The following is a 25,643-nucleotide window of genomic DNA, read 5'->3' as shown; positions in this document are numbered from 1 at the left end:
GAGAACGGATCCGCACAAGTTCTAACTTTCTCTTAAATGTACAGATCATTTATAAATACTCAAAACAAAACACACAATAAATATACACTATAGATAGAAAAGTACATTTTAAACTTTCATACAATGTCAATTCAAGATGACTATAATATGACATCAAGCGGTGAAACAACACAAATATGCAAAATAACAATGCACATGTGTGAAGAAATCATGTCATTTAGAGTTATTCATAATAATTCAAATGTCTGAATTGGGAAATATCCATCCTTATTGTCAGTTTATTTAATTTTACAATTACTACATAAGACTCGTCTTTTAATGTTCGATTAAAAAATAAGAAAATAATAATTAAACATGCTCCTTAATGCGGACATGATTGTTCATGTGAAACATATTCATATGCCACTTCCGTTAATGGAAACAAGAAAAGAACACTAACGCGGCGAAAGAAAACCTGTTAACCATTTCAGTAAGGCTTTAACGTTGGGTTAAATAATCATTGACAATAAAATCAACATTCCCCATCGGTAGTTTATGTAAATAATAGCACACTTACCATTCCACTGGAATAGTAAAGCAGATAATAATAACACACTTACCATTCCACTGGATTAGTAAAGCAGATAATAATAGCACACTTACCATTCCACTGGAATAGCAAGGCAGATAATAATAGCACACTTACCATTCCACTGGAATAGCAAAGCAGATAATAATAGCACACTTACCATTCCACTGGAATAGCAAAGCAGATAATAATAGCACACTTACCATTCCACTGGAATAGCAAAGCAGATAATATTAGCACACTTACCATTCCACTGGAATAGCAAAGCAGATAATAATAGCACACTTACCATTCCAATGAAATAGTAAAGCAGATAATAATAGCACACTTACCATTCCACTGGAATAGTAAAGCAGATAATAATAGCACACTTACCATTCCACTGGAATAGCAAAGCAGATAATAATAGCACACTTACCATTCCAATGAAATAGTAAAGCAGATAATAATAGCACACTTACCATTCCACTTGAATAGTAAATCAGATAATAATAGCACACTTACCATTCCAATGAAATAGTAAAGCAGATAATAATAGCACACTTACCATTCCAATGAAATAGTAAAGCAGATAATAATAACACACTTACCATTCCACTGGAATAGTAAAGCAGATAATAATAGCACACTTACCATTCCACTGGAATAGTAAAGCAGATAATAATAGCACACTTACCATTCCACTGGAATAGCAAAGCAGATAATAATAGCACACTTACCATTCCAATGAAATAGTAAAGCAGATAATAATAGCACACTTACCATTCCACTGGAATAGTAAAGCAGATAATAATAGCACACTTACCATTCCAATGAAATAGTAAAGCAGATAATAATAGCACACTTGCCATTCCACTGGAATAGTAAAGCAGATAATAAAAGCACACTTACCATTCCACTGGAATAGTAAAGCAGATAATAATAGCACACTTGCCATTCCACTGGAATAGTAAAGCAGATAATAATAGCACACTTACCATTCCACTGGAATAGTAAAGCAGATAATAATAGCACATTTACCATTCCAATGAAATAGTAAAGCAGATAATAATAGCACACTTGCCATTCCACTGGAATAGTAAAGCAGATAATAAAAGCACACTTACCATTCCACTGGAATAGTAAAGCAGATAATAATAGCACACTTACCATTCCACTGGAATAGTAAAGCAGATCAAGAGCCGTATGGACCTATTTGTATCGAATAATGCCGTTTCTCTCTGGATTGATATTTTTGCTGGGATTAATTCATCTTAGCTCTCAAAGCGGCGACATTTAATATGCAGAACAGAAAACCTATTTAATTCTATCATTAAGAAAGCAAAAAAATTCCAAACAAGTCCTTTAATCTGAATATATAGACATGTTAAACCCTTTTGAAAGTTCATATATTATTTTGTAATACTGAATACTGATTGCTGAAATCTGTTTAAGGAGAATGTTTGTATTACAGTTAATATACGAGTTATTTGGGGGTAAATGTTTTCTCCTCTAGAAGTAATGGAAGTAAAATTTTGTAAGAAAAATCACTGCCGAATACTCACATACTCACGGATATTGATGATTATGATAAAACCATGTGCTATACCTGTTTAACGGTATACGTTCGTTTTAAAAATTATGTAATTCAAAATCAAATACTGGAAAACGTTTGTTATCTATTATTGTCTTGGTGAATCCTGAAAAAAAGAAACGCGATAGCAGTTTATCACCTATCGCAAATATTGAAACCATTGAAACTAGTATTATACTCGGCGGGTAGAGGGCCAACGGGATCCCACATCTACATCGCCCTTTTCTGTTAACCTTAAAACGTTTTAATTGACAAGTGCAAGAAACAGAACAAGTCACGTTTAGTTTAAACCTATTTATTTTAGCTCGATTGGATCGAAAGCCTTAGGCTTCGAGTAAACGCTCTCGAGTCCGTTTCCTGGACCTAGAACCAGTACTTGGTGTCTTTTGGGGGAGATCTAAAAACGCTCCCACAGTGGGGATCGAACCAATGACCTCCCAGTCGCTAGGCGGACACCATATCCATTACACCACGGCGACCTTATTAAGTCACGTTTGAAAATATGTCTTTTCCTGCCCTTCATGAAGCCTGAGAACATTTTGATACGGTTTAATGTCCGGTGAGAGAAACGAGCGAGTAGGTTTTTGTTCAGCAGCTGCTTTAAGAGTCGAACCAATGTGTTGTCACCATGACACGAATCTTATGTTGAATATAGATAATAAAAACAAGTGCGCCTTAAAAAAATAACGCATGAAAGCCAGGTACAGATACGAAGAAATAGTGATATATGTATCCAATTAGCAAAACTATATACACGTATAAATATTTTAACATATAAACATTTAAATGTTGGACAGGCATTTTTAGTTATATCACGGAAATTATAGTCTGATTCTTTGAGTAACAAGTAACGGACATTGATCAATAAGTTTCATAAGAACAAGCAATACGGAAGATTTTCATCCAAACATGCTTCTGAAGCGTTTGGTAAATGTAGTTGGAAATGCAACATATAAAAAGTGTTCAAATTATGTCTTACTTGTATAGTTCAATTTCAATGGCGTGCAGTTATTTCATTATGATATGTGTTTTTCAGTATTCTTTTGCCGCTCCATGTAAGTAAAAATTACCACTATTACATCAAATTAAAGTTGCAGTTTTATTTAATATATTGAATAAAAAATTGTACACTTTCATTTGAGTTAAGATTAAATTCGTTACATTAAAATTATATCGTATATTGTGTTATTATTGAATTATTTATATATTGTTTCTTTTGTTATTATTTCATTATATTAGCAGAACGAATGCAATTTGCTTTTATTATTTTTAAATGAAAGTCAGAACCTTCAGACATTATATATACATTTTAAACAGAAAACACACACATCTCAAATGTTTTTATCAATTTAAATTGAATCGAGTAATCAAACATTGCACCGTTATCGGTTGCAAAAGAGCAGTGATATAGAAAATTTCATGTTTTTTTTGTTGCAGCCTGTGGTAATATTACAGCACAAATGGATAGGACAAACTTAGTTCTGCACTTTCATCCCAATGAATTCTTCATAAATTATTTTACCCATTCAAGCTATAGATGGATAAGAGGATCACGCATAATAAAATTGCTTAACGATGCGTCGAAGTACCAGGAATCATCGAACGCTTTGAGAATCGCTAATTTCACTGCAACAGACAACGATGTCTATTTTGTCTATTGTTTGAAAGATGGACGAACCTACCAAAGTCAACACTTTATTTTGGGTGATCAGTTTTTATCTAGCAACGCCTGTCTAGTTGATTTCTTTTTGGACGCATGTTACCCATGTTAAGATCATGTAAATAGTAATTAGTTTTAGAATGTGTGAATCCAAATTTGAAACAGAGCAATGTTCATTTAAATGCAAACATATGCTAGGATTATTTATATTTAAAAATACAATTAGATGAAAAATTATTTTAAAGGAACTCCAGAACATAAATACGGAGCGAAACATTTGCAATTAAAATTACTAGGATTATGCTGAATTCATATTCATCCCAATAACTACAAAAACACCTAAGTTTAAAATATCGGGTGTTATTTCATTAATGTGATAATGTGATAGTAAAATAATTGCAGTCTATTAATATGAACTGCATTAAGACCAACAAGGTACTTGTTGTTTACGCAGAATACGCGTTTGGTTTACATACGAATACAATGTATACATTCAAATTTATTGTCTTCAATAGGAGAAGAGAATCAAGCAATAACAAAAATGACGCTGGATAAAATAAAAACCAACCCACAAACTATCCAAATAGGTATCATAAGCCTTTTTACTCATATTGATTCGAAAAGTCAGCTTTACAACATTGATTGCGTCGTGTTCTTCTTCATTCTTTGTCAAATAACTAGAAGATGGCACACGATATATACCATATGCCGTTGTGTAAAAAGATTAAATTGAACCTGATATTTTTAATATCTTCATTGATACGGGTAATTTCAAAAAATACATTTCCCCATAGATGTTTACGGCCGGCTATGAATTCGTTCAGCGTTGAAGCTATTCTTGCAAAAATTCAAACAAGTTTAAGGTCTTATATTTTGCATGATTTAAAGTCATTATCTATGGAATTTAAAGCTCTGTTCTAAAACAGCAAATTTTATTTAATTTGATGAGTACATTTCATATTAAATGAATAGGTACCACACAGACCTCTACAAAAAGCGCAGTAACTTCAAGAACAGCAAATGTATCTGAATCCACAACAATGCCAATGACAGTGAAACCTACCACCAATAAAACGACACATTTGCAGACAAGTATCGAGACATTATTTGATACATAAAATTAAAAATGATAAAGATATATTTAAAAAAATATTTTTTTATTTTAAAAAATACATTAACTTTTTAAACGAAAGTTAACACTAAGAGACTGCAACCTTCAAGACATATTGGTTCATAAAAAGCACAACCGGATGTTTTTCCGAGTTCCCAACAGGAGCGGACCTTGTGGGGCACAGAGGTGCGCAATCTGTCCATACATGATGGAGGCTGAAAAGTTCAGCGACACCACCGGCAAAAGCTTCAATGTGCGGAACGAGGTCACCTGCAAATCCACCAATGTAGTATACGCTGTACACTGAGAACGGTGTAAGACCTTCGTATACGTAGGAGAAACGGGAGATGCCCTGTACCAGCGACATCTTCTTAACCTGTCCCGGATACGGACTCGACACAACGACCCGGTAGCCGAGCACTTCTACACAAACGGCCACAGCGTCGCAGACTTCCGGGTCATGTGACTCGAACAATTAAATGGAACCGACGAGTACCGGAAGACCATCGAACAACTTTGGAAGCGCAAATTGAGGACGTTCAAACCATATGGACTAAACACAAAAGACTAAAATTGGCGAGCAATGTAACGTGCGATTATATAACGTCACTTCCGCTAAAGATGATATGCTTATTCACAAATAAACGCCGCTGAAGAAGACCGAGAGGTCGAAAGCTACGGCAAATTTAATAAAAACGTTTTATTATATATATATATATATATATATATATATATATATATATATATATATATATATATATATATATATATTAAATTAAATTTAATTTAAATATGTATAAATATTAAAAGGAAGCGTACTTAAACTTCCGATCTTTGTATTCCATGCAGCTTCTACAACACTCACAACCCGATCTACTCAATCTGCAATGACATCGACGACGATTCAAACATTCGATTCCACACCATCGTTTACAGGTAAACCTATCTTTTTTACATTTTACTATATCGCACACTTAGTTTTTGTCCGTTATAATTTGTTAATGGTTAATTATCCATTTGTAACAACTATCTATGGAATATACAGCTCTATTCTAAAACAGCAAAATATATTTAATATGATGAGTACTTTTTATATTAAATGAGTAGGTACCACAAAGACACATCTACAAAAAGCGCAGGAACCTCAAGAAAACTTTACTAGGATAATTTATACTTAAAATGCCATTACACCAACAAGTATTAAAGGAAACTCGAGAACATAAATACGGAGCGAACAATTTTGCATATAAAATACTAAGATTATGCTGAATACATATTTATCACAATAACTATAAAACACCTAAGTTTATAATACGGGTGCTATTTCATTTATGTGGGAATGTGATAGTAAATTAATTGCAGTCTATTACTATGAACTGCATTAAGACCAAAACGTTACTTGTTGTTTACGTAGAAAATTCGTCTTGTTTACATACGAATACAATGAATGCATTCAAATGACAACTTGTTTTCAATAGAAGAATAAAAGCAAGCTATAAACAGAATGACGCTGGATAAAATAAAAACCAGCCCACAAACTATCCAAACATGTATCATACACTGTTTTGCTCATATTGATTCGAAAAGTCAGTTTTACAACATTGATTGCGTCGTTATCACTGTTCTTCTTCATTCTTTGTCAAATAACTAGAACACGTCACACGATATATATTAAATGCCGTTGTTTAACAGATGTTAAACTGAGCCTGATATTTGAAATATCTTCATTGATTGATATTTAAAAATGCAGATTAACCCATATATCTATAGGGCCGGCTATGAATTCGTTCGCTATTCTTGCGAAGATTCGATATATATGTTGACTTTTTATAATTTGCATAATTTATATATACACTCAGACCCTGATGAGTTCTCACCGGCACTGACTCGCTTTGTTGAAGAATCCCTGATTTTTTTTGATAACTACAGTTGGCCTAGTACTACCAGCGATATTGCTAAATATACGTATCAAGTTAATGAACATGAAATTAATTGTAATTCAGACTTGCACACAATAATATTTACTAACGTCACTTAAACATAATCTGTGTTGTAGTTGTACTAGATGTTATAAAAATCACCCGATAGACTCAAATTAAAGGAAGTGTGTTTAAATATATGTGAATGTTTATGCTGTTCGGTATTTTCTATTGCACTACCCTAAAACATGTCGCATTTTATTAACTGATTTTCGAACATAACACTCAATCTAGCACATAATTAAATCGATAATGTTTCAGCTTAACGCTAAACAAAAAAGAAATAATTTAAATTTAAATATTTCAATTTTTTGTTTGAATCGCAAGCCATTGTTCAAAAGGATTTAAAATAGTTGAGTGATAAAATCAGCGCAGGGTTATATTCCCATCAGGTGTTGAACGTTTATTGCACATCTTTATGTGATGGTGAATTCGCCAATCAGAATATAGTATTGTAATAGTCAAGCCAAGCCATAGTCAAGTAAATATTGTTCGGAAAATACAAGTGTACATAGCCAAAACATAACACAATACATGGCAATCTAATGTAATATGTATCCATCAATATTATTCGATTATCACACATGAACTTGGCGACTACATATACATCATGTTATTAAAGATTGGCGATTTATGGGGATATCAGGAAAATGCAACTTGTTTTTTTCTGATCAATATTGCGGCACCAACAACGACAGCTGCACCAGCAACGACAGCGGCATCAACAACGACAGCTGCACCAGCAACGACAGCGGCACCAACAACGACAGCTGCACCAGCAACGACAGAGGCGTCAACAACGACAGCTGCACCAACAACTACAGCTGCACCAGCAACGACAGCGGCATCAACAACGACAGCGGCATCAACAACGACAGCGGCACCAGCAACGACAGCTGCATCAGCAACGACAGCGGCACCAGCAACGACAGCGGCATCAACAACGACAGCGGCACCAACAACGACAGCTGCACCAGCAACGACAGCTGCACCAACAACGACAGCTGCACCAGCAAAGACAGCGGCATCAACAACGACAGCGGCACCAACAACGACAGCTGCACCAGCAACGACAGCGGCATCAACAACGACAGCTGCATCAACAACGACAGCTGCACCAGCAACGACAGCGGCATCAACAACGACAGCTGCACCAACAACGACAGCTGCACCAGCAACGACAGTGGCATCAACAACGACAGCGGCACCAACAACGACAGCTGCACCAGCAACGACAGCGGCATCAACAACGACAGCGGCATCAACAACGACAGCGGCACCAGGAACGACAGCGGCATCAACAACGACAGCGGCATCAACAACGACAGCTGCACCAGCAACGACAGCGGCATCATTAACGACAGCGGCATCAACAACGACAGCGGCACCAGCAACGACAGCGGCATCAACAACGACAGCGGCATCAACAACGACAGCGGCACCAGCAACGACAGCGGCATCAACAACGACAGCGGCATCAACAACGACAGCGGCACCAGCAACGACAGCGGCAACAACATCGAAAGCGGCATCAGCAACGACAGCGGCATCAACAACGACAGCGGCATTTTTGTGAACTCGACACCAGTGTAAATTTCAGTAGAGACACCCATCGTACACCATACTTTGGTAATGCATTCATAGATCGGACAAACGAAAGAAATTATTGTCATTTTCTATGACACCAATATTATATATTTTACACCATCTTCTAAATCTAATACACAATCGCCTACAACTACTACACATTCTATGTCATATACTACTCACTCTTCTACATCTAATACTCAATCTACTACATGTACTACACAATGTAGTACATCTACTATACAATATACTATATCGAGTACACAAGTTATGTGATATACTCACGAGTCTACTACATCTACTACATCATCTACTACCTCTTCTACTCAAGTAACACAACTTAAGCAAATCGATGTATTAAACAATGCATATGACCAGTCTATAAGGCTTGTTGATTCATATAAACACAAACACGAGACGTGCTACATAATCATTAAATTGTTTTAAATGAAATAAATAAGATTTTATACCAAACAATAACTGCCTTTATTTGGCCGCAGTTCTTGAAAGGCCAACATTTTTGTAATTAAGGATGCTAATCACATGTTACGTTTCATTTCGTTGTTTTATATTAAAGGATATGATGACAACAAAGGCTCCATGACAGTCAACTGGCTCGTCACTTGAGGGATAGGAATATGGATAGCGGGATTTATTGTCAGCATAATTGGTGCTGTGTACGCCTGCTCTCGGGGATAGTGTCGACGACGTTCCAGACAGAGCTTGAAACAATTAAACAATGGGTATTCTCAATTATATTGCATTTCATATTGTGTCCCATTTATTTCGGCTTCTATTATATATTTCAATAAAAATTAAAGGCAATATGTCCAGATAAGTACTTGTACAAACTAATTTAATACGACGTCATTGTTGTTGTTTACATTTCACAGACAGACGATACTTAGCATGGATCCTGGGCCAAGTGCCGTTGGAGGACAGCCATTTTGCTCCGTAGGCGTGTCGCACCACCCACCACATGACTATTTACATGTAGTAAGTCGATATCTTAATGCATACACAGCTCCAAACAGGAAAGCATGCATTTGCTATTGCATGTTATCTTTTCCTGACGGTTTACATGTTTAAATGTGGTTAAAAACGTATATAATCTGGGTTTGAAATAGATTAGTTAAGGAAAAATTTGACATCTGTTTTATCTGTAAAGCTGAAAGACATTTAACTTATTGCGCCATGGCACTATCATTGAAACGAATTGAGTGGGAAATCAATATAATGGGGCTTCATTGTTTAATTTTAAGATTGAACAACTGAAGTTAAAACTATCTGAACTGTACTCCGAACAGTGCCTTTATTACACAAGGTTGATTTTACTTTTTTGTTTATATTTGGGTAATGTTTATTTAAGGAATTTTTAGTTTTTGTACTGTTCTTTTTAAACAGGATGATGACGAGTACGATGAGATTAAATGTGAGAGGACGGTGGAAGTTAATTCCATTAGTCAGTCCGTAGGTAAGTAGATTCTGCAGAGGCTTCACCCACAAGACGTTATGTGTTGGATGGAAGATCTTTACACTATTTTTTACTTTAACTACTAGTTTACATCGGAAAATTAACACGAAACCGAACATGAAACAAACGAATATTTACTTAAAGAGACTTAAAGAGACTTGTTTACAGTTTGTTAAAATGAGATTTAAAAAAAAATTAGTCACGGATTCAAAAATTAAATTAACAATGTACATATGAGAGCGAAATAACACCAATGACGAAGAATCATATTGAAAATACATTTTCGTTTACGTATAATCATCGTTAACACACGCAAACCGATTAAACAATTTGGAGAGTTATGTTGTTATCATGATATTTTGATACCATACGCGGATTGCTAATATAAAGTACAAAATATTTCGTAATTGTTAGCAGTACATATTGCCTAGTGGATTCGGCGTTATACTTTTACGCCAATGATAAGTGATGTGATCCCAGGTGGGGATAACTTATTTTCTCTTTTTAGATTAATTATTGTTTTAAACTGGATAAGTTAGTTTCGGTGTTTACATTAATCAATTTAAAGCATTTAAGTGCCTTTACATAAAATATATTTGTTGCAGACATATGAATCGAGAAACACAATTCTAGTATAATGTATCTGACGCATATCAACTGACATTCGTATTAAAAAATGATCACATTCAAATAATAAATATTTGTATGAATATCATAATCAGATCGGTGAAGCGTTCATTAAACGTTATCCTATGAACATATGTATTATTCAATCGTACAATCAAAGAACTACGTAGCATGTTTGTATTGACACAATAACGTTATTTGTTATGAAAATCTTGTTTCAAACATTTGGGGCATTCAGATAAAGACTAAATGGTCTGAAGTAAAATTACGCGCATCATTTCATATACCGAAATTAAAACCCCGTTTTGTTCTGAACATCTAGATAGGATTAAGCTTTATTATTTCTGACTTTGTATTAGGCCAATAGCCTTCTTTGTTATAATATACATGGTAAAATCGCAACCCGGAGCACATCTTTTACAAAACAAACGTAAGTATGAGAAATATTTCATGTACAGTGTTTCTATGCATCCGTCACACACTTAGTTGTACTGATCGCCTTATTTAACTAAATTTTTACTAAATATCTTTTTTTTCATATGTTAAATTTACAATATGTAAGATATCAAGAGGCTGAAAGATATCAATGAATATCCTAATTGTCTGCAATGTTTAATGATCAGCCATACACACTTCTTGGAAGAATTCCTAGTACATTAAATAAAACCATAGACCTGAATCAGAGGTCGTAGATTTAATAATTAACGAGAGATGATTGCAACAGATTAAAAAAAAATATTGGAATTAAGCGAAATAGCATCTACAATAAATTTCAGCTCACCCATCAAAATCGTAACTTGCACTTATCTTTAAAAGATATAGTTTGTATTACAAGCCTTACCTTTTAAACCAAAGTCAAGATGTTTTCATAGTGATATACTTTAAGCGTGGCTCATTTTGGAAGTGATATATACACAGGTACTTGAAAAAAAAATTTTTTGGTCCTTATCGGCCATGTCCCAATAGGGCTCTCCATGCACCCCCTGGGATAAATTTCCACCAATACCAAGTTGTTCAGTAACTCAAGTAAGTAAAAATTTTCACTTGTCCTCAAAGATAAACTCAATTGAAAGTGTTCATATCAACCAGTTTCCATGGCAACCGCCACTCAAAATTGGAAAACGGACCAGGGCGATTATATCACATCATTATTATATTATATCTTATCGTAATACAAACAAATGAGTGTTTAAACAAAGGCTACACATTGTGCTTTATTTTAAAGACGAAATTATATATTTATCTCATTTGCATATTCATGAATATTAATGAGAAAATAACAAAATCGGGGAAAAAATACTATTTATGATCATAACTATGTAACTTTACAATCAAATTTGATGAATTTGGTGTCTATACCTAGGTTTCAAGGGGCAAAAAACACATAATGATCATCAGACATTGTTTAAGTTTAATATAGTACACAAAAATCCAACATGGTGTCCAAAATTGCCGCCAAGATGGTCGCCAGTACCTATGTATGATCATAACTATGTAACTTTCCACTCAAATTTGATGAATTTTGTGTCTATACCCTGGTTTCAGGGGGCAAAGAACACATTTATATCATCAGACATTGTTTAAGTTAAATAAAGTACATACAAATGCGAAATGGCGTCAAAAATGGCCGCCAAGATGGTCGCCGAAACCTATTTATGATCATAACTATGCAACTTTTAACTCAAATTTGATGAATTGTGTGTCTATACCCAGGCTTCAGGGGGCAAATAACACATTTATATCATCAGAAAAAGTGTAAGTTAATAAGGTTACACAGAAATCCAACATTGTGTCAAAAATGGCCGCCAAGGTGGCCGCCAAAACCTATTAATAATATGTTACTGTCCACTCAAATTTGACGAGTTTGGTGTCTATACATAGGTTTCAGGGGGTCAAGAACACATTAAGATCATCAGGCATTGTTTAAGTTTATTTCATTACACACAAATCCAAGACAGCATCCAAAATGGCCGCCAAGATGGCCACCAAAACATTTATGATCATAAAACATAACTATGTAACTATCCACTCAAATTTGATGAATTTGATGCCTATACCCAGGTTTCAGGGAGCAAAGAATACATCAATATCACATTTATATCATCAGACAAAATGTAAGATAATTATGTTACACAGAAATCAAACACGGCGTCCAAAATGGCCATCAACACAATACGATGGACCGCAAGTCCATAACTTGTTACTCAAACGTTATGGTTGTTATGTAAACGCCATAGTTTAGGAAACAATGAACACTTTACTCGAATTGAGGTTATCACTAAGCGGTTGAATAATAATAAAATCCAATTTACGACATTTGGAACATAGCATCCCACTTCATTCAGAGTTGTGCTGATCAGAGCCTTGTTTCTGTCACGAGACAAAAAGTCTTCCTTTTTTACATGAGCATTTTATTTCTTTGCTGAAACTCTTAATATGATTCACGTTTGTTTCATCGTCTCCGGTGCGTGTTGTTTTTTGTTATAATGACTGTCTTCGTAGCCATCGAATCCCACTGTCTCTTGTTCGTAATGCCTTTTTATTAATCTACATAAGACTCGGCTAGTGCGTTATTTGAGCCGCCCTTCTCCATGGTCAACAATGCAGCAAAGTGCCACCATCATGCATCTGTTTCATGAATACAATTTATCACAGCCTCACATGATGTGTGTGTCGAGATCTGAGGCTTATCTGCTGTACAAAGTATGTTCTTGGCTTCAAAGAAGGCAGCAGGATGGAAGCTCAGTTCATAAAGCACGGTCAGAAGCGATCTTAACAGCCAATCTATTCCCAAAAGCTTTGGCTCTGTATTTTCTCGTCAATTTATAGGCAAAGACTGACTTTCCTATGATATCTCGTATGATCGCTTTCCAAACCGCCTCAATTGCACGAACATTCATATCTGACCCAGCCACTATCCCATTGACCATGTTTCTCAGAGTACGGTCAGCTGTGTATGGTGAGCAGGTTGTTATCTTTGTCTGCATTTGCTCTAGATCAGAAGAATCACCTTTGATGCACGCCTCATTTGAGTCTTTGTGTTGTCGACTTGTAGTAAAGATCAGTTCTGTGAAATCCTGCATCGCACTGTTGTGCTCGAATGTTGCAGATAGGGTCCAAGAGGTTTGCACATGCGGTAATTCCACTGTCGCGAGTTAGACCACATGTGCTCTATAAAAACATCATTAATGTTTGCTAAATGACAAGATCACATCCTAGGCCAGCCCAGCACAGATTTTTCCTACGAACAACGTGAAAACCAATACCAAACTTTCTATTAATATTCGGGTGCATTTCCTCTAGGTTGCTATTTTGCTGCAGATACATGTAGTAATAAGCAGATTGCAAGTAATGCACCCAGCAAAGATGGATAGCATATCGGACACTGCCTGCTAATGCACCAGCCAACACACAGTACAATATGCTTGAATTTGTAATCATTAGCTGATAATTCAGCCAACCTATGCGTGTCTTTGCGGTCATGGCAAGTTCATGTTTCTTTTTCTTTGTAGCCCTCTCGAGTTTGATCAAAATCGCATAACATGTATCATCTGCTAGCGTTGTTAGAGTACAAATCCTTGGCATGATCCAGAAGTATCTGAATGTCTGGATCTTCCTGGGTCCTGGCTGTGTATTCACTTTTCAACAAGAAGATTGTACCGTGAAGCCCTGGACAGATTTTTGTGTCACATTGTGCACAATTGCATTTTCTCCATAAACAGCCTCTAGTATGTTTTTGAGAGCAGTTTCTTCCACGAGGGATCCTTTGGCCCCCCCACAAGTTCACACATTTATTAAACATCCCAAATTCTGAACAACATTTTCAACTACTTTGTGGCGCATCAATGATGTTTTCGGCAGCCTTCCAATACAAGGGTTGGTCAAACGTTACAATGGTGTGAAGGTTGTGGCAAGTTTGCAAACTAAGGCTTATGTTGACAGAATGCACGCTTTGTCCCCATTGTTCATAATTATTAATCATAGGCAAGAATTTTGTTCTGATGCAAGATAGGCATCATTCCCTGCCAACTCAGTGTTGCCTGAAGCTGAAAAATATCGATCCTCTTGTCAAAATCCAAAAATCGCGGCAGGTCCAAACGATGGCATTTCACATAACACGCATCACGTCAAAAGTAATGGACTTGTGGTCCTTCGTATTGTGTCGTTGGACGCCATGTGAGATTTCTGTCTAACATAATACACTTGAACTATGTCTGCCAATCTCAATGTGTTCTTTGCCCCTCGAAACCTCGGTATAGAAATCATCAAATGTGAGCTGATAGTTATATAGTTATGATCATTTAATAGGTTTTGGTGGCCATCTTGGTGACCATTTTGGACGCCATGTTGGATATGTGTGTACTATTGTAAACTTAAACAATGTCTGATGATCTTTATGTGTTATTGCCATTTGAAACCTAAGTATAGACACCAAATTCATCAAATTTGAGTGGATAGTTACATAGTTAAGATCATTTACAGGTTTTGGTGGCCATCTTCGCGGCCATTTTGGACGCCATGTTGTGTTTGTGTGTAATATAATAAACATAAACTTAAATAATTTCTGATGATCTTAATGTGTTCTTTGGCCCTTGAAACCTATGTATAGCCACCAAAATAATCAAATTTTAGTGGATATTTACATTGTTAAGATCATTTATAGGTTTTGGCGGCCATCTTGGCGGCCATTTTGGACGCCATGTTGGATTTGTGTGTCCTATTGTTAACTTCAACAAGCACCGATGATCTTTATGTGTTCTTTGCCCCTTGAAACCTAGTTATAGACAACAAATTCATCAAATTTGATTGTATAGTTACATAGTTATGATCATAAATAGTAATTTTTATCCGATTTTGTTAGTTTCTCATTAATATTCATGAATATGCAAATGAGATAAATATATATAATTTGGTCTTTAAAATAAAACACAATGTGTAGCCTTTGTTTAAACACTAATTTGTTTGTATTACGATAAGATATAATATAATAATGATGTGATATAGTCGCCCTGGTCCGTTTTCCAATTTTGAGTGGCGGTTGATATCAACACTTTCAATTAAGTTTATCTTTGAGGACAAGTGAAAAAATTTACTTACTTGATTATGATCACGAGTGAATTAAAAGCGACATTCCACCGGCATCCAACAAATTTTCTTTTTATTTTATGCTTTCTCACCGTTTATTTACATTAAAAGAGTTTAACTGGAGAATTTCGCTGGTATAATTACGTCATTTTGTCACACTAATGACGTCATTTTGTGTCTTGAAATGTACTGCGCAACTCATGAAAATATAGTTTCTATGATCACTTGTGATATAACAAACGATCTCACACTATATATATAAATTATTCTATAATTTTATACAAATATTAATGATTGCCCAATCAGGTAACAAATCATCACATTTTACACTCTGAGTTCTCATTTACACATAGATAAACTTGTTAAAAATAGAGGCAAGTTGTTTCATCAATCCACCAATCCAGTAACTAGTACCCATCCGAATACTTCTACACGTTTTTTAAATCTTTGAGCAGGACTCTTCTTAGGCAATTGTAATGATAAAAATAATTTAAAAAAAGAGAATGATATCTAAAGATGTTTACTTACCTAAATATATCAGTAGATCTTCAAAAGTACGGAAACATTTAACGAAAAACTTTGAAAAACTGTACAGGATGTGATTGTCTGCTTCACATAAAATGGGGGTATTTCAAACAAAGGGAAGTAACTGTGATGGTTATATGTTGGTTATTTCATGAATAGCATGAAGAAAATAGTTTTGAAAAAAGATGCACACATATAGGGCAGCATATCAATGTGTTATGATCATATTTCAACTTGGGATATAGTTTGTTAATTGATTTAAACAATGTACATGTGGTTCTTTAAAGTAAGACTTTATAAATAACACATTTGCATGTACACCGTCAGCCCAAAACTTTGTATTGCACAAAATATAAAACTTTTATGTAAAAAGTACCATTTTTTAAAACTCGGCGACCTTTATGGATTTATTTATTATTAAAGTAAACGAATATTTGCCAAAAAAGCATAATTTCCCCCCCAAAAAATGACCCTTTGATCTTACAAAAAGTACAAAATTTACCAAATACTTAAAATAAATGTTTTTCTTGCTAAGATTTTTTATTATCAGCATTATTAGAAATAAAGTATTGTTATATTTCATTTGATTTGTAAAAGATCGCAACAAACGATCAGCGCCTCGATAGTTTCTCATTTTTTTTATAGGTTGGCGGCCATTTTGAAAATGGCGGCCATTTTGTAAATATGAATTGGGTCCTTAGCCTATTTTGCCTTAAATACTTTAAACTATCAATGAGCAAAGTTTGTTGCTTTTATCAAAAAGTGAACAATTCCACCGAATTCAACCACCTTATGATCCCGTAGTGTATACCTTTCATTAAATATTTTGTAACATGCAAATACAAAGGTATTGAAAAATAAAACATAATAACGGTATATTAATATTTTCAAAAACAATCATCAGATTGGTTCAGAATTTAGATCTAACTCATGAAGTGTATGAATACACAATTAATACCATTTTGTAAGTTCCACTCGCCATACCGCCGGTAATTTTTTCTTGGCTATGTATAAATGACAGTTTTTATGACTTTAGTGACTTGTTACTTGACAATGTACATCGTGCGTAACTGACGGTTCTATCACTTCAATGATTTGTAGAAAGTACGACGGAGGAATAACATGAATCAACCGGTGCAGGTCACACTGTACCTCATTATAAATGTCCTATAGGCATTGGATATGAATTTCACATAGGCACATGCAGTCCGCACAGGCTAATCAGGGACGTCACTTTCCGTTTATATATTTTTCGTTTAAAGGAAGTCTCTTCTTAGCCAAAAATTAAGCGGAAAGTGTCGTCCCAGATTAGCTTGTGCAGACTGCACAGGCTAATCTGGGGCGACACTTAACGCACATGCATTAAACCCCCTTTTCACAGAGCACGGTGAGCAAACATGATGACAAACAAACGGGCAAATTATCGGCATACTGTTCACATTTGCATAGATCTCCATCTCGAACGTAACTAACAGTATATATAATGCAAATTAGGCAGCACGTGAAAATGATAACACGTTTACCCGGTTATCAATTGTGTTTAATTGAAAGTGTCCCTATTCACTTCAGTCGAGATATATGTCACGGATTGTCTGTTGAATATTGTCGGCTCAGGTACTAATTAAAAGTACCCCGGCAGCTCTTAAGTATTCTACAATGTACCGCGGGTACGGAAATTATACGAACAAATACTTTGGAATAAAACATAATAAAATACACGTATCATAGAAACAATAATGTGATTCGAAATCGCGACATCTATGTTAGTGTGATGGTCATAATACCACCAAACCAATCGCCTTCCAAAACAAAGGCAGGTACACAATACTTATGTTTCATTAACATGCATACATATAGGCCCCGCTCTGGGATAACGTGGGTTAATGCGTATCCGCACGAGATAATCAGTGACAACACTCGCCGCCTAGACTTGATCTTTCATTTAGAAACGACTTCCTTTAAACGAACAAATTCCATTAAAGCACATGCATTAAGCCCCGTTTTTCCAAAGCGAGGCTCATATAATAAAACTTCTAGTCAATATCCTATTCTATACCTGAAGTACTCATAAAAAATGGCTCGAGCTTTTCGAGCATAGTAAATAAAACATTTCATCCACTGTAAAATCATTTATTCTTGTTGCAAATACCCGGTGTTGGCGAACACCTTGTCGACCCGGAGTTACAACCTTCGATAAATACTTAAAAATGTTGAGATAAACACACTCGACATGGGCTGATAATGATACGGATTTGTTCTTCTTAAATGCTTTGAGCTTTTTACAGCAGCTGGATTATTCAACTAGGACAAGGGTGTATGTAGGTCAATTGAAACAAGTGTTTTCGGTTTTTCTAAAGATACTGATAAGGTTACGGATTTTTGCATAAAAAATGTGCAGCTAATAGTAAATAAATCTTTCTTGGTTTGTCGACGAACATCTTGTGCGCTCAACACGTGAGTTTTAACTTCGATGCTTTGTGGAGTTTTAAGGATTTGTATGTTTAAAATAAAGTAACACCAACGGTGATGTTGATGACTTTTTGTATTGATTGTTGTAAAACAATTGCACGAATGGGAGTTTTTAGCCCATGTTTATAAAACACAGCATAATCATATTTTTCACGTGTAGATGTCAAACATAATACCTCAGTGCAAACAAAAACCATTGAAGGGTCTTGTTCACAATTATATCCGGATATATCAATCGAGTCTTTCGGAGAAAAAGCTTGACATATTAAAGCAAACAAACTTAAATGCCAAAGTAAAAACGTAACGAGAAGAAATATAAATAAAATTAAATGTAAATAAAATACAAATGCGTTTCTGCCACTTAGATTTGAACCCAGATAATCTGAGTAAAAAGCGCCTTGATCACTTTGGAAATACGATATGCAATTGCCCACTGTTTTTGTTGTTGTTTTCGGGGGTCGGGATGATGGTTGTGTTGGGATTTTCTAATTAATAGTAAAAATAGTATATTCTGATGAAGCAAATATGACTTTAACTGGATAGATCTCAACAAAAAAAAAATTTGTATTGATGCAATTAGTATTGATAACCATCGTATATGGGCGTCCAATTAGTCTTGTCATTATGTTTACAAAACATCAAAGTTCCAAACTATTGAATGTTATCGTGAGACTCAGTTACAGCGGTTAGCCTAAACTCCCAACATACTTAAGTTAAAGTTTCGCGATAAAAAAAAACAATAATGGCAACTGTCAAATCTGAATCTCTATTTATAACCATAAAGGAACTTGCTTTTGGGTGATTTACTTCGTTTATTGACACGTTCTTACCCTGTCGTCGGCATGACATGTTGTTCGAAGTAGCGATAGCGTTAAATGGCAAATATCGAGTGCTAGAAATGATATATTTTATATTCCATTTATTTTAAAAAGTTCAGATTAACATCTTATTCAACATGTAACCGGTTAATTAATCTTAATGTATGTTCACTGGTTAATCTGTTGCTTCCCCAGTTCATACTGTTTCGGAGGGTGGATAGGTTGTTTCCGGAGGGGGGATGTTTCGTTGTTTCGGGGTGTAATTTTTTTGTGTTTGGGGTTTAAAGTTGTTGTTTCGGCGGGTATGTTGTTGTTTCGGGGGAAATTTAATGTGTTTTCATAGGTTAATGTTGTTGTAAAGAGGATGAATATTGTTATTTCGGGGATGAATATTCGTGTTTAGGGGATGCATATTGGTGTTTCGGGGATGCATATTTGTGTTTCGGTGGATAACGTTTATGTTTAGGGGGTCACGTAGTGATTAATTTTGTTTCAGTAGGTAAATGTTATTGCCTTGAAAGTGTTTTAAATACATGTGCTTATATGGCTGTAGTATGTTGTGGTTTAAAGTCAGCACTTTTGACCAGTCAATAAAAATTCCAAATGATTAAATTGCTTCGCTTTAAAATGTTTACAATTTCATATCAAGATTACCGGTTCTGTAAAACACAACGGTTGATGCTTGAGAATTTAAGGTAACGATATATATCTGATGACCGTAGTGTATCGTGTTACTTTGCCGCCTTTCATACAAGAGTGTATGTTTATCTTTTTCTATGACAACAGTTGAAACATGGTCATATCGTCATTTGATCTACGAAATAGTGCCTTTAAACGCTCTTTGTATCAGATAACCGCAAAGTTGTGTGACGCATGCCATAAATAAATGTTAATCGAAATGCTAAATCCGTTCGATGTATAGTCGGGCAACGGTACCATACTCGTCAAGATAGTCGTCCAGCTTCGTGCTATAGTTTTCGTTTACATAGGCTATTTCGTTGTTTTCTGATATTGTTTATGTTCATGTCACAGAACACAAAATCAAAGGAAATAAACACACACTGTACGTGTAAGTACTTTTTTGTGGGCTCTATGTTTTTGTTAATACTGTCTTGCTGTTATTTTACGTTCACAGGTCGTATTAGCTGACGCATTTTCCAGTACTGTTGCGTGCCTGCGATAGCCGATTAAGTATAAATGAACTTACTATAATGATCCATGAATAAAACATCTGAGTATGGTTAGTTGAATCGAAAGATAATATGCTTTTAAAATAGACATGTACAGATTTTCAAGCGTTATTATTAAACATTAAATATTTATTTTTATGTCCCCCACTATAGTAGTGGGGGACATATTGTTTTTGCCCTGTCTGTTGGTTGGTCTGTTGGTTGGTTGGTTGGTTTGCGCCAACTTTAACATTTGAAATAACTTTTGCAATATTGAAGATAGCAACTTGATATTTGGCATGCATATGTATCTTATGGAGCTGCACATTTTGAGTGGTGAAAGGTCAAGGTCATCCTTCAAGGTCAAAGGTCAAATATATGGGTCAAAATCGCTCATTTAATGTACACTTTTGCAGTATTTCAATATTCAAGATAGCAACTTGATATTGGGCATGCATGTGTATCTCATGGAGCTGCACATTTTGAGTGGTGAAAGGTCAAGGTAAAGGTCATCCTTCAAGGTCAGATATCAAATATATGTGGCCAAAATCGCTCATTTTATGAGAACTTTTGCAATATTGAAGATAGCAACTTGATATTTGGCATGCATGTGTATCTCATGGAGCTGCACTTCCTTCAAGGTCAGAGGTCAAATATATGTGGCCCAAATCGGTTTTTTTTATGAATACTTTTGCAATATTGAAGATAGCAACTTGATATTTGGCATGCATGTCAAGGTCAAATATATGGGTCAAAATTGCTCATGTAATGTCACTTCTGAAATATTGAAGCTAGCAATTTTATATTTGAAATGCATGTGTATCTCATGGAGCTGCACATTTTGAGTGGTGAAGGGTCTAGATCAAGGTCATCCTTCAAGGTCAAATGTCATATAGGGGGACATTGTGTTTCACAAACACATCTTGTTTTTATTTATGATATTATTAAACGGTACTTTTTTATTTTCAAATGCAACATTTCGTCATTTATTTTGAATAATTTATGGTTTGAGTAGTCTATCTCTCAATACACAAGCAAGTTGTATTCAGACAATGGCGTCTACGTGAAAAAATTAGATAACGTTTGCAGTATTATTGTTTATCAGAAAATAAACAACGATTTGTCATTCTGAATCGGTAACTTAAAATACTTACTAATCGGATTTTCAAACCAGTTTTTTCTGAACAGAAACACAAAAAATAAAGCCAATATTATTACCAAAATTACATTTGGCGCAAACAGATTGCACGTTTTCACTTACCTAAACTTTTACATGTTAAGTTTTCGATAATGTGTGGTACATTTGACAATACTTTCTTAGTATAATTATATCGCATTAATAAATTCTTTTCGAAGACCATGACGAAGGCAGCAGCAGCACAACGCGCCAACGACGTCGACAAGGGATGGGCATGGCTAGTGCTTGTCGCGGTGTATTCTGGGATATTCCTCTTATCGACGTCAATATTCATGTGCGGCGTCATCTACTTCGCCCTGCTGACGCATTACGGCGAGAACGCTGCCAAGACGTCGGTCATCGGCTCTCTCAACTCTGGCCTTTTGAGTTTGCTGGGTAGGAAACCTGTTTTTTTTAGCTCACCTGAGCGCAGCGTGCTCATGGTGAGCTTTTGTGATCGCCTTTTGTCCGTCGTCCGTCGTTCGTCGTCAACATTTTGCCACGTGGGTACTATAAAGACCACATTTATAATTTATTGTCCGATCTTAATGAAACTTGGTCAAAACATTTGTTATAAAAATACCTAAAACGAGTTCGAAACTGTCTCATGCTGGGCCAAAAACTACGTCACAAGTTAGGTAAAAAAAGAAAAAAACCTTAATTACACTGTAGAAGTAACATGTGATGCCCAATCTTCATGTAACTTTGTCAAATTGTTTGTCTTAATGAAATGTTGGTTGAGTTAAAAAAACCTCTTGTTTCTTGTGTCGTATGTTACTCGTTGTTGCATTAATTGATATCGACTTTCTGAATAGTTGTACACACATGAGAACGAACACTGGTCTATCGTTTGCTATCCTGAGCACAGAGTGCTCACGGGGTGCTTTTAGAATACCGTCATGTCGGTCGTCCGATAGTGCGTTAACTTTTTCTTCTAACGACTTAATCCCCTTTTCCCATAGGCAGAATGTAACACAACATCACAGGAATGATCATTGGATGACCTCTTTTAACTTTTTAATGTTTTTAAAAAAAAACGTTTCCGGTACATTGCACATGTGGGTAACCAGAACTTAAACAATATTTTTTAATAAAAAAACAGTTTTACTCTTAAACCACAAAATCAGTGCAGTAAGATTTGGTGTATAAACTTGGCTAGTGGGCCTCTAATATGTTTGTTCAAGTAAAACCCCGTGTTTAAAACTGGCCATGTCTAGGGGGTCAGAAGATTTATATATAGAGACTTAAATAGAATGACCTTTTAAAATCTTCTCTGAAACCACAAGAATCAGGGATTTAATCTTTTGTGTGTAACATCGTATAATGGTAACCTACCAAGTTTGTTCAGATCATGACAATGGCCTAAATAAAATCTTACCCAAGCGGTTTTCTCTGCAATCGCAGGCCCAGAGGTATGTTTGGCACATAGCATCTATAGCGGTGTCAAAACAAAACTTGACACGCCCGAACGTTCACATAGTGTATATAGACCGATGTAATAGACATCTTTCAAATTATATTTTCTGAAATAAAATTGAACACTACCTAATAGCAAGCAATACGTATTGTATTCATATCCTGTCTTTTCATGGCTATGTTTCTTTCTAGGTCCACTGGTTTCTATAGTAATGGACACCTACTCCTGCCGAACAAGCATGTTGATTGGTGCAATCCTAGTGACGTCATCATACGTAGCGAGTGCTTTCGTACAAAACATAGATCTCCTTGTCTTTATTTTCGGGGTTTTAGGAGGTTACAGCACTTAGTTTCGTTTAAATAATATATCACTCTAGATAGCGCTTAACCGGCAATAGCATGATGACTATTGTAAATCGAAAAAAAAAAATGTTATGTATTCGCGTAAAAGTTATAATGACGGAAATGTCATTATTTCTGTTGATTGTGATAATGCGGTTATGTAATCTAACAACATTGAATATTCTTAAAACTGTTTAACTGTGTCGACATTTTCAGGTACGGGAAATGCCTTGGTTAGCGTGCCTCTTGTCGTCGTATTGGCGTACTATATCGAGAAGCGGAAGAAGTTCGTAATCGCGCTGAGCCAGGCGGTGATTGGGTTCGCAATGTTTGTTGCTTTGCCCTTGACATTTTTTCTTCTGGACAGATACGCGCTAAAGAGTATGTTTCTTATGACCGCTGGAATAACAGCACAACTATGTTTCATTGCGCTGCTTTGCAGACCGAATTCCCGAGAGCTACAGTTACAAAATGACAGAAAACGTGGACGAAAAAAAGATAGCAAAATCACGGAATTTAACAGTAAAGGTTTCGTCTGTTTCGATATTTCTCTTTAGTTTTATGCCCCATGCCTGCTATATTTATTCAGTACAACAACCTGGAACTTTATGTTGTCCGTCTGTCTCATGCATTTACCAAATTTCATGCTGACCAAAGGTAAAAGCGACGTGGATGTGACGTTAATTATGAAAATATTCGGAATATGCAATACATCCGGACGATTCATATCGGCGATTAGCTTCGTTACAGACAAACTAGACTCATTAATAATACATATATGCTGCCTTGGCGTATCCGGTGCTCTAACCATATCATATCCCTTGTACGCAAGCATAGACGGAGCGGAGTTCGCCTTCGCTGTGATAGCGGGGATTTTTATAGGTGGCTCAAACGCCGATTACTCTGGATTTCGTCGGTGAGGACCGGATATCCGACGCGCATGGCCTAGAGTACTTCTTTTGCGGGCTTGGCTTTATCGCTGGACCTCCGATAGCAGGTGAAGAGGCGACGTTAATGCCATGATAAGTACAACAAATAAACGTATTCAAAATATCGTTCTAATTGGGCCCTAAATGGTACCCAAAATAAAACAAGAGATTGACAGGACAAATGTACTTAATGCAATATATGTTATTGCCCGTGTAACAGCCATTACACATAGTGAGATTTGCTTATGTTTATATATTTGATAAATTAAGCGGTATTATCTAACCAACTGAAATTGAACTTATTCAGTTATAGCAGTTTTTAATAATCTAACTTTACACTCGATAGAAATGACCATATATGGTATGGTTATCATATCCTTGACAACACGTTTTTTTTTAAATAAATTGTCAGGTTACATCCTCCTACCACCACAGTTTCATGATGTCAGGTATGAATGTATGATTATATTAGTAAGTGATCATTGGGCAAAGTGTCGTCCTGGATTAGCCCATGCAGTCCTAACAGGATTATCAGGGACGACACTTTCCACTTTTGTGGAATTTTTGGTTTATCGGAAGTCACGTTAAAAACGTAAATATAGTGTAGGCTGAAAGTTTTGTTCCTGACTAAGTGTCGGTCTGTAAATTGGTATGTGCGTGAATAAATATGGATATTTGACGAGTTTATTTAGTAATGCAAGTGTTAACATGACGTGGCATCTATTTGTCAGATATTGGCCTTATGTGTTTGTCACCACTAGTGCAATAGTGGCTATTACATGCTGCTTTGAATTTTTTCGAAGTACCACAATAGGTGCCTGTAATCTGAAATACATACTAAAACCATTCAATGCAGCAAACAATACAACCCCAAACGCTAACAGCTGCATGTTGATAAATAATATTTGGATATATGTACATGTAGCTTACACATCATGTTTCCACACAGGCGCTGTTCTCATTCTGGGATGTATCCTTGCCGTTGCGGGCGCATACCTATTGCGACGGCGGAAATGTCGCCAAGACGACAACATTGACGATGCAACAGAACTTAGCGAAAAACAGCAACACTTATTTATCTCTGGCCATGTTAAACGAAATTATAATTAAGAAGTTTGAATAAATTAAGACAAC

General features: G+C 35.6%; 1 protein-coding gene across 4 annotated transcripts in view; it reads left to right on the top strand.

Annotated features, from left to right (window-relative positions):
* Positions 1–3,060: 3,060 nt before the first annotated feature.
* Positions 3,061–25,643, top strand: part of LOC127860965 (clumping factor A-like) — a 70,178-nt gene continuing 47,595 nt past the window's right edge. The window contains exons 1-6 of one of the 4 annotated variants that reach the window (XM_052399298.1): positions 3,061–3,196; positions 5,762–5,848; positions 7,590–8,520; positions 9,056–9,221; positions 9,372–9,474; positions 9,883–9,952. In XM_052399298.1, coding sequence (XP_052255258.1) covers positions 3,165–3,196; positions 5,762–5,848; positions 7,590–8,484 — 1,014 coding nt within the window. In that variant the 5' untranslated portion in view covers positions 3,061–3,164 and the 3' untranslated portion in view covers positions 8,485–8,520; positions 9,056–9,221; positions 9,372–9,474; positions 9,883–9,952. Of the gene's footprint in view, positions 3,197–5,551; positions 5,580–5,673; positions 5,849–7,589; positions 8,521–9,055; positions 9,222–9,371; positions 9,475–9,882; positions 9,953–25,643 lie in introns of those variants that run through there. The other 3 variants (XR_008039985.1, XR_008039984.1, XR_008039983.1) reach the window with 3 other exon arrangements.

The sequence above is a fragment of the Dreissena polymorpha genome, chromosome 15 (genome assembly GCF_020536995.1).
Source record: "Dreissena polymorpha isolate Duluth1 chromosome 15, UMN_Dpol_1.0, whole genome shotgun sequence".
NCBI lineage: Eukaryota > Metazoa > Mollusca > Bivalvia > Myida > Dreissenidae > Dreissena > Dreissena polymorpha.
Note: the sequence above shows the minus strand (reverse complement) of the source record. Positions and strands in the feature narration are given on the sequence as shown.